Source organism: Rhinopithecus bieti, unplaced genomic scaffold (assembly GCF_001698545.2).
Source record: "Rhinopithecus bieti isolate Rb0 unplaced genomic scaffold, ASM169854v2 scaffold_13262, whole genome shotgun sequence".
Lineage (NCBI taxonomy): Eukaryota > Metazoa > Chordata > Mammalia > Primates > Cercopithecidae > Rhinopithecus > Rhinopithecus bieti.
In genome coordinates, this window is record NW_016808004.1 from 3,156,568 (window position 1) to 3,167,606 (window position 11,039).

The 11,039-nt window shown below is 45.3% G+C and overlaps 1 protein-coding gene and 1 pseudogene across 1 annotated transcript in view; one reads left to right on the plus strand and one right to left on the minus strand.

Annotated features, from left to right (window-relative positions):
* Nucleotides 1-8,470, minus strand: part of MTFMT (mitochondrial methionyl-tRNA formyltransferase) — a 23,698-nt gene extending 15,228 nt beyond the window's left edge. Inside the window, exons 1-3 of the mRNA XM_017884953.1 lie at nt 8,243-8,470; nt 5,686-5,895; nt 1,836-1,959 (exon numbers count right to left, since the gene is read on the minus strand). Coding sequence (XP_017740442.1) covers nt 1,836-1,959; nt 5,686-5,895; nt 8,243-8,442 — 534 coding nt within the window. The 5' untranslated portion in view covers nt 8,443-8,470. The remainder of the gene's footprint in view (nt 1-1,835; nt 1,960-5,685; nt 5,896-8,242) is intronic.
* On the plus strand, nt 4,955-5,535 carry LOC108537562 (transmembrane protein 126A pseudogene; annotated as a pseudogene).
* Nucleotides 8,471-11,039: the final 2,569 nt, after the last annotated feature.

Consider the following 11,039-nt stretch of genomic DNA (forward strand, 5'->3'; position numbering starts at 1 on the left):
TTTCTTTTTTTTTTTTTTTTGAGACGGAGCCTCGCTCTTCCGCCCAGGCTGGAGTACAGTGGCCGGATCCCAGCTCACGTCAAGCCCCGCCTCCCAGATTTACACCATTCTCCTGCCTCAGCCTCCTGAGTAGCTGGGACTACAGGCGCCCGCCACCTCGCCCAGCTAGTTTTTTGTATTTTTTAGTAGAGACGGGGTTTTACCGTGTTAGCCAGGATGGTCTCGATCTCCTGACCTCGTGATCCGCCCGTCTCGGCCTCCCAAAGTGCTGGGATTACAGGCTTGAGCCACCGCGCCCGGCCCATAATTATTTCTTTCTATAGTCCCTTCCTCAAAGGATAAGAGTTTTGCCTAGATTATCACCATGGGTGATTATAAGTAGGGCCAGGCGTGTTGCCTCTTGTAATCACCGCACTTTGAGAGACCAAGGTGGGCGGATCACGAGGTCAAGAGATCGAGACCATCCTGGCCAACATGGTGAAACCCCATCTCTACTAAAAATACAAAAAAATTAGCTGGGCATGGTGGCATGTGCCTGTAGTCATAGCTACTCGGGAAGCTGTAGCAGGAGAATCGCTTGAACTTGGGAAGCTGAGGTTGCGGTGAGCTGAGATCGCTGCACTACATTCCAGCCTGGGTGACAGAGTAAGACTTCGCCTCAAGAAAAAAAAAAAGTAAATGTAAGTATATTTGCATTCCCACAAGTCTGACATTTTACATCAAGCTCTGTAAACACTGGCCATAGGTTTTCATGAGAAATATGCTTTACTTAAATTTTTTTACTTCGTGTTTTTGTTAATTCTATTTCTAACCTAGGAGCTTTAATAATATGTTTATTGTGAAAAATTGCAAACATTCACAAAACAGAGTGAACAGTCTAATGAATCATCATATACACATCATTCAGATTTTTTTTTTTTTTGAGACAGATTCTTGCTCCATCACCCAGGCTGGAATGCAATGGCTCCATCACCCAGGCCGGAATGCACTGCAGCCTCAACCTCCTAGGCTGAAGAGATCCTCTCACCTCAGTCTCCTGAGTAACTGCGACTACAGGTGTGTACCACCACACCTGGCTAATTTTTTTATTTTTTATATGTTGCCCAGGGTGGTACTGAACTCCCAGACTCAAGTGATCTTCCCACCTCGGCCTCCCAAAGTGTTAGGATTACAGGCAAAGTTTTGCCACTCTTGTCTCATCTACTCCCTCTCTTGTTTTCTGAAGTAAGTTAAAGCAAATCCCAGATACCATGTTGTTCTTGTGAACTTGTGAATTATGCTTTTCTAAGGGGAAATTAGGTGGTAACAGGCAGAGATTGAATAAACTCCTCAAGTAATTCTAAATAATTGTTTTTAAAGAATTGTTCTAAATTGTTCTAAACTGTAGGTATGACAGGACAAAATGAATGTTTTAGGACAATTATATTGCATATTGATATACAATGTATTCTTATTTCAGGTTCCAAAAATTTTTTGGCCATAGTTTAGAAACCAAGGCCAGCAACAGCAAAACCAAGATTCAGAACAATTCACATACAAAAATCCATCTCTCATTTATACAACGTCTTTTATAGAAATCCAAGTATTGATAATATAACTGATTTCAATTAATAAATTAAAATTTTCATATGAACTTTAAAGAGACCCTGCATAAATACCAAAAGACATACGGTTGATGTTAGAAACCAGGAGAAAACAGAAAGGATATAAAAGCAAAAGAAGCCCTCTGGAGTCACAGAAATTAGTGAGCACCACCCATTCATCCAATGCCACCCAAACAGGCTGACATCAACATTTAAAATCACAAAAATCTCAAGAAAGAAAAATACATGCTACCTTTTAGGTCTAATTTGCATAATTGTTACTCCAGTAACTGTGTCTCCGTGAAGCACTGTATGGATTACAGGGGCTGGGCCACGCCATCTCGGGAGGCAACTCGGATGGACATTCAATATGCCACTGAGTTAGAAGACGCAGAAATTAGTATGTCAGTGGGCTTTACCACTTTGTTACCAGTACCTAAGCTATTATGCTACTTTTCATTATGAAACTTTCCCAGAAATTTGGAAAAACTGACAGTTAAATCTAAGTCTTTTATCACCTGAAACGAAAAAAGTTAGATGTTAATTCACTCTCTTACCGTAAGAAACCAATGAAATTTAATTAAAAACAGAACCAGGACAACTATTCGCTGTCTAAAGATGTCCTGGCTGGGTGCAGTGGCTCATGCCTGTAATCCCTGCACTTTGGGAGGCCAAAGCAGGCAGATCACCTGAGATCGGGAGTTTGAGACCAGCCTGACCAACATGGAGAAACCCTGTCTCTACTAAAAATACAAAATTAGCTAGGTGTGGTGGTGCATGCTTGTAATCCCAGCTACTCGGAAGGCTGAGGCAGGAGAATCACTTGAACTCGGGAGGCAGAGGTTGTGGTAAGCCGAGATCACACCATTGCATTCCAGCATGGGCAACAAAAGCGAAACTCTGTCTCAAACAAACAAACAAAAAAGATGTTCTACAACAGCCCATGATGTCTGGGAGTTTTTAAATAAAATTTTAAAATGCATTTATGGGCCGGGCGCGGTGGCTCAAGCCTGTAATCCCAGCACTTTGGGAGGCCGAGGCGGGCGGATCACGAGGTCAGGAGATCGAGACCATCCTGGCTAACACGGTGAAATCCCGTCTCTACTAAAAAAATACAAAAAACTAGCCGGGCGAGGTGGCGGGCGCCTGTAGTCCCAGCTACTCGGGAGGCTGAGGCAGGAGAATGGCGTAAACCCGGGAGGCGGAGTTTGCAATGAGCTGAGATCTGGCCACTGCACTCCAGCCTGGGTGACAGAGCGAGACTCCTTCTCAAAAAAAAAAAAAAATGCATTTATGACTATAAGAGAACCACTCAAACCCTATTATGCATCTCATGAACAATTCTAATTTTATAGTTTAGTCACCTAACTATCCTCACTTCACTTGGTTTACATACAGACTGCCTAAAATAAGCTTTTTCTTTTTTTCCTTTCTTTATTTACAAAATTTTTTTGAGACAGGGTCTCGCTCTGTTGCCCAGGCTGGATGGCTCACTGCAGCCTCAACCTCCCAAGCTCAAGAGATCCTCCCACCTCAGCCTCCTAAGTTGCTGAGACTACAAGTGCATCCACCATATCCAGATACTTTTTTATTTTTTGTAGAGATAGGGTCTTAGGATGTTGCCCAGGGTGATCTCTAACTCCTACCTTCCAGTGACCTGCCTCGGCCTCCCAAAGTGCTGGGATCACAGGTGTGAGCCACCACGCCCAGCCTAAAATAAGCTTCTTGAATCCCCACCAAATGATCCATTCACCTTTGCTGTTTATCCTAATATACCTATCATCCATTCATGTGCAATTTAAATACTTTATTAATCTGTCATTAGTTTAATGATGCCTCCATCAGCATGATTCTGTGCACTTGGGAGCATGTACATGTGAGAAAGTCTTATATTCTGAGTCTCACTGTTCAGCCCAATCCAACATTCACTGAGCACACTCCATGTGTGGGCACTGTTCTAAGTGTTAGGCATACAAGCAGCAGTGAACCAGATAGAAAAAAAAAAAAAACCCTGCCCTCAGGGAGTTTATGTACAAAGAGTAGGAGATAAGCAAGAAAAAACAAAATATGTAAAAGGTTTGCCAGATGATGCTGAGGGCTACGGAGAAAATAAAGCAAAGAGGAATATGAGGGGGACAGATTACAATTTTAGTAGTGGTCAGAGAAAGCTTTCACTTGAACAAGAACATGAAGAAGGAAATAACTATGCATATATATGGGAGAAAAGCATTCCAGGCAGAGGGGATATTAAGTACAAAGATCTTGAAGAAGGTAAATGCTCGGCAGGTTCAAGGCACAGCTGGGAGGCCAGTTAGGCCTGGCCTAACTTTTACTCTGAGTAAGACAGAAAACTACCAGAGGATTTTGAGCAGAGTGACATGATCTGACTTATGTTTTAAAAGGATCACTTTGAGGCAGGGTACAGTGGCTCATGCCTATAATCCCAAAACTTTGGTAGGCCAAGGCAGGAAAATTACGTGCAGCCAGGAGTTTGAGACCAGCTTGGGCCACATAGCGAGACCCCTGTCTCTAAAAAAAAAAAAGAGCTGAGTGTGGTGGCACATTCTTATAGTCCTAGCTACTCAGAAGGCTGAGGCAGGAAGATCCCTTGAGTCTGGGGCTGCAGTGAGCTAAGATAGCAACACCGTACTCCAGCCTGGGTGACAGCAAGACTCTGTCTCTAAAAACAATAAAATAGAAATAAATAAATAAATACAGGATCATTTTGGCTGCTGGATTGGTAAAAGACTGAGAGGGCCAAGGACAGAAGTAGGGACCAGTTAGGAGGCTTCTGTAGTAATGTAGGCGAGAGTGGCAGCAGTGGAAGTGATGAGATACAGACAGATTCTACACAGATTTTGAAGGCAGAGCCAATAGGATTTACTGATGGACTGGATATGGGGTGTAACAAATCAAGCATGACTCCAGGATTTTGGTGCAAGCAGCTAGAAGGATGGAGTAGCCATTTACTGAGATAAAGATTTTAGGAGATGCTTTGGGTATCTTGAATGTAAAGCGGCTATCAGACATCCAGGCAGAGCTGTAGAGGCAGTAGGTATTAGGGGACTAGAGTTTGGGGACAGAGCTGAGCTACAGGGATCAATTCGGGTGTTTTTGGCATATATATGGAATTTAAACGAAGGTGGATGAAAGCTTACAGAGGGTGATAAGGAATTAAATACATTTTGACAACTCATGCCACAAATAAAATGTTCTTTAGTACTTGAAAAGAAAATATCAGGCCGAGTCATGTGTCAGCCAAATATGGCTGTGCCCAGGCAAGTTAAGCAAAGGCTTCAGTGAGCCCCCGCGTGGCTGAAGATGACCTGGGGAGGTACACCAGCTGCTGGGAGAAGAGCATAAGGCTCAAGATGGAAAATCATAAATCCAATACTATCAAGGAAAACTTAACAATTTTTGATGTCATAACCAGAAAAATTAACCAGCTTCCACAAGCTACCTGAACAGGGATCAGCATGTGCTGGATTTAATGCTGCCCTCTGTGGCCTCATAGCAAATAGTCTTTTTCAACACGTCTTGAACATGGCACAGGCTCTTATAGCTGCTGACTTAATAATGGCAGTGATCCCTTTTCTTACAACAAACACAGCTTACAAAAGTTTTGTAAATTTTCCTTCGAATACAGGTGATTTGAATTGTGAAACCTGTACCATAACACAGAATGGATTGGTTGGTCTTGCTTTTGGTGGTCTATACCCTGTTTTCTTGTCTATACCTGTGACCGGAGGCCTAGCAGCCTGGTATGAATCAACTCTGTTACCAGAGAAAGGGAACATCTTAAGTTACTGGATTCAAATTTCTAAGCCTGTCTTTAGAAAGATGTTATCTCCTATTGTGTTCCAGACTGTCTGCAGCATACCTTGGGTTTAAACAATATAAACTACTTATAAAGGCCCTTCAGTTACCTGAAGCTGGCAGAGAAATTCATTGACTTTAAGCAAACATGTACACAAAATAAAATGGTAAAATAAAAAAGATTACAGAAAGCATAACTGGAGTTCAAATTATCACATTTTAGATACAAGGCCCATTTATAAAGACCAAGGTTTCTATACTGTATTTCCTTACAAATAAAACTTACTAGGGAAATTTAAGAATAAGAGCCTCACTCAAAAGTCGGCCAAACGAAGCCACTACTCCAACATCATATTCTCCAGATCCCACGTCCGGCCACTCGTATATTGGAAGATGAGACTGCACAGCATATTGCTTCACTGGCAGTCCTCTTGGTGATGGGGAAGGCACTGTGACCACCTCCAGTCTGTCGATTAACTCTTCCTCTTTGTTTTCCCTAATTTAGATTGGAAGAAAAGTGTGAGTGTTAAGGCAATAACTCAAAGCTAAAACGACTTCACATATCGCTAGGAATGTGTATGATTAAATTCATGAAGCATTTAGGGCTAAATGATTAAAACTAGTGTGAGAGACTGAGTTTTCATTTTTTCTTTTTTGAGATGGAGTCTCACTCTGTCACCCAGGCTGGAGTGCAGCGGAGTGATCTCAGCTCACTGTAACCTCTGCCCCCGGGGTTCAAGTGATTCTCCTGACTCAAGTCTCCCAAGTAGCTGGGATTACAGGCATGCACCACCACACCCAGCTAATTTTTGTGTTTTTTAGCGGAGGCAGGGTTTCCCCATGTTGGCCAGGCTGGTCTCGAACTCCTGACCTCAAGTGATCCATCTGCCTCCACCTCCCAAAGTGCTGAGATTACATGCGTGAACCATCATGCCTGGCCTCAGTTTTCATTTTTTATTTAATTTTTATTACTTAAAATGTAAAGAGCGACACATGGCTAGTGGCTACTGTTTGAACAGTATCATTCTAGGGATTTCCTGTGCATACAGAAACATATATAGTATGGATACTTTACACAACTGGGATATTACATACTGATTTGCATTTTTTTCCTCTTAACAATGCTATTTATGCCATGATGTGAGTCTTCTTGAAAAATGGGTTAAATATACATATACTTGTATTTGCACTGCACATTTCTAGAAGGAACTGAAAACAGTGGCTGTCTCTGGATAAAGGAACTGGGAACGGCTAAAGAGAGGTGGAAATAGGTAACTTTTCACTGTATATCCTTTGAATCCATGGAACTTTTTTTTACCATAACCATGATATCATCACACTACTTTTTAAAAAACAAAAATACATAACATGGGCATCATTCCATGGCAGTACATGTAGCACTACCTCATCCTTTTTACCTGCTGCATAGTATTCTAGTACCCAGGGGGGAACATTTATTATACAGGTATTGTATGCACATGTTAAGGAGTTATGAAGAGTATGTCCTGGGGCACTATAAAGAAAGCACAGGAGTAATGGAGCTGCCAAGTGAAGCATCATCAGAAGTATCAGGATAGGCCAGGAATGATGGCTCATGTCTGTAATCTCAGCACTTCGGGAAGCCAAGGTGGGAGGATCGCTCGACCCCAGGAGTTTGAGATAAGCCTGGACAACATGGTGAAAACCTGCCTCTACAAAAAATTTAAAAATCAGGCGTGATGGTGCGCGCTCGTAGTCCTAGCTACTCTGGAAGCTGAGGTGGGAGGACTGCTTGATCCTTGAAGTCGAGGCTGCAGTGAGCTATGAGCTGGCCACTGCACTCCAGCCTGGGCGACAGCGCGAGACCCCGCCTCAAAAACAAACAAAAACAAAAGTGTTGGTATAAACGTATAAATGCAGTGAGAGACGCATGTGACAACAGCAGCCCATGGAGGATGTGCAAAGGCAACACGGGGTTTCCTTCCGGGTGTGTGCACAGAGGGGTGTGTGGAGGGAGGAAAACCACACAGGGGATTGACGAAGGATTCAATACATGAGGGGCTGCAGGGAAGTATTTGTAGGGAAGAGGAGATAGGGATGACAAAAAAAGTGGAAGGGGGACTGCGTCAGGAAAAAACAGAATGGGGAAATAAAAAACACTAATTGGGAAAAAGAGAGAAGTATATATGGTCTTGCCACCACATACCATGGACTCTCAGGACTGGTTGGATTTCAAATAATTTTCTTTCCCAGTAAACAAGACTTGTTAAATATTATGAATACTAAATGTATACCTAACAGTTCTGATTTATAAATTTATCCTTTTGAAAACAGGAAGCTTGTGGACTATGTCCTTGTATACAAGGAGCACAGGGGGAACAAAAGAGCTCGATACGGGTGTGCCGAAGGATGGGGGCAGGAGGAGGAAATGCAAAGCAGGGAACTTTGAAGTGGGACCCGGTTTTAGTCCGAACCACCTCGGCTGATGACCTTCGGCAATCGCATAACCTCTCTGAGCCACGGATTCCCCACACGCAAAACGGGCAGGGAGGCCGTGGGACTGGCCCGAGGGATGCAGGCAGAGCGCCCAGCCCCGGCTAGGTACAGCGTGGGTGGCGGGGTGCCTGGAGAACCCACAGAGGCGGCGGGGAGTGGGGGTCGCAGACCGCAGGGACTGGGCGCCCAAAGGCTGACCGGCGGGAATGGCGCACCTTCCGGGCGCCGGGAGACGCCGAGATCTGGGCCCACACCGCTATGGCGCCCCTGCTTTCCGCGACCAGAAGTCCAAAACCCTCGGGGCCGGCCTCCCGGGCGCGGCCTGGGGGCCTTCAGCGGCCGGGTCCCCGGATCCCTGGCCCGAGTACCTGGCGGCGTGCAGCGCCCGCAGCGCCTCGCAGGCGAACTGGTCCGTGCCGAAGAAGAGCACCCGCCAGGGAGGCTTCTCGCGGACTCTGGAGTCCTCCCAGCCGAGCCGGGCCAGCGCTCGCCACTGGGGACTCGGCCTCCCACGCCCAGCGCCATGAGCCAGCGGAGGACCCCAACAGCGCCGCACCAACACCCTCATCGCCTAGGCTGCCGGCGGCCCGCTCTGCGCAGGCGCATCGGGGCGGGGACAAGAGTGCAGCCTGGGGCGGGCGGGGCTTGCCTGCTTGGAGGCGGGGTCTGGTTGGAATTGGTGAACGAATTTGCCCGCTACAGCGGCCCTAGATTTTTGTTCTGTTTATTTGCACTAGGTAGCCAATCCTCCCGATTAAGTCTTTCTTTTCTTTTAAAATCATTTATTTATTTTATTTTATTTTATTTTATTTCTTTCAGAAAGGGTCTTGCTCTGTCGCCCAGGATGGAGTGCTGCGGCGCGATCACGGCTCATTGCAACCTCACTGCTCCTGGGCTCAAGGGATCCTCCCGCCTCACCTTCTGGAGTAGCTGAGGTACAGGCACACATCACCATGGGCGGCTGATTTTTTGTAGAGACAGTATCTCACCATGTTGCCCAGGTCTCAAGCAATCCTCCTGCCTTGGCCTTCCCAAGTGCTGGGATTACAGGCGTAAGCCACTGCGCTGGCCCAGGATAAGTCTTTTGGTAACAAATCGTACGTGTTTCAGACAATGAAACCTCATGTACGTAGTGCATGTCATTTTCTCAACCATTATAACCAATATTTGCTGAGTACGTTTTTGCTAAGCATTTTATATTCATTATTCTGGTTAATCATCAGGTCAACCTTAGGAGGTAAATACTATTACAACCACGTTACTGAACAAAAACTGAGGCTCTGTGAAAGCAAGGACTTATCAGTGTATGAGGTTCACACAGCTAGTAAATGACAGAGCAGAGGTGGGACTCTTGTAATTCCAAGGCTTGTGACCCTAGCCGCTTGGCCTTCACAGCGATCCTATGTATTAGGCAAGTCAATTACCCACATTTTGCACCTGAGGAAATTGAGGCTTAGTTGCTTGCCTGCAATCACCTTCCTGAATTGAAGGTTCCATCTTTACTCCTCCCCTGTGGGATCCTTTGCACACAGAAGGATACTATAGAGGTGATTCCTAGGGAAAATGGACTGGGAACCTTATCCCTTGAAGACCTCCGAGGACCATTAGTGCTTAGATTCTGTATCCCCAAAGCCTCCTTGAGTAGAATCAGACATCCATGAAACAGGATCTGAGCACAGACCTCAACCGAATTTTGTTCTAATCTAATTCTCACCACCTTTTTTTTTTTTTTTTGAGACAGTCTCACTCTGTTGTCCAGGCTGGAGTGCAGTGGCACGTGATCTTGGCTCACTGCAACCTCTGCTTCCCAGGTTCAAGTGATTGTCCCACCTCAGTCTCCCAAGTAGCTGGGACATGCGCCACTATGCCTAGGTCATTTTTGTATTTTTAATAGAGTTGGGATTCACTATGTTGACCAGGCTGGTCTTGAACTCTTGACCTCAGGTGATCTGCCCACCTTGGCCTTGCAAAGTGCTGGGATTACAGGCGTGAGCCACTGCGCCTGGCCATCTCACCACCTTTTCCCATCACACAGTCTTAAACCCAGTGACCCTGGACCAGTCCTTTTTCCTAAATTATGAGCTCTGCACATCCCTGCTCCTGCGCCTTTGCTCATGCTCTCCTGCCTAGACTGCCCTCCCACATTAATTCCTCTCTAAATTGTATGCATTCTTCAATGCTAAGTTCAGACATTCATCCTGAAGCTTTGAGCTCTTGCCTCTTTAGAGTTATTGTCTTTCTCCATGTGCCCTGTTTTTGTTGTTATTGTTGTTGTTGTTCTTGTCTTTGTTTTGTTTTGTTTTGTTTTGTTTTGAGACAGAGTCTTGCTCTGTCGCCCAGGCTGGAGTGCAGTGGTGTGATCTCAGCTCACTGCAACCTCCACCTCCCTGGTTCAAGTGATTCTCCTGCCTCAGCTTCCTGAGTAGCTGTGATTACAGGCACCTGCCACCACGTCTGGCTAATTTTTTGTATTTTTAGTAGAGACAGGGTTTTGCCATGTTGGGCAGGCTGTCTCCAACTCCTGACCTCAGGTGTTCCGCCTGCCTCAGCCTCCCAAAGTGCTGGGATTACAGGCATGAGCCACCACACTCAGCCTATGTACCCCCTTAATACTCTGTAGGGACCCCCATTTCTCACATAGTTTGGTATTATTGAGGAAGATTGTCTAATGTATGCATAGACATTGAGAAATTCACGTGTTTTGAATAGAAAAGAGAAGCAAAGAGGAAGATATTCCAGTAATTTTGCTTATCTGATCACATATGAGAAGGAGAGTGAGACGGGACCCCAAACCTCTATTCCCTTGATCAAGTTCTGTTCCAGTATCCTCTCTTAGGGTAAGCAAAATGTAATTCTACTTTCGGAGGCCGAGGTGGGCGGATCATGAGGTCAGGAGATCGAGGCCATCCTGGCTAACGCAGTGAAATATCATCTCTACTAAAAGTACAAAAAATTTGCCAGGCGTGGTGGCGGGCGCCTGTAGTCTCGGCTACTCAGGAGACTGAGGCAGGAGACTGGCGTGAACCTGGGAGGCGGAGCTTGCAGTGAGCCGAGATCGTGCCACTGCACTCCAACCTGGGCAACAGAGCAAGACTCCATCTAAAAAAGAAAAAAAAAAAGAATTTGGATGCTGCCTAAAGTGTAAACCTTGGTACACTTTAGGAG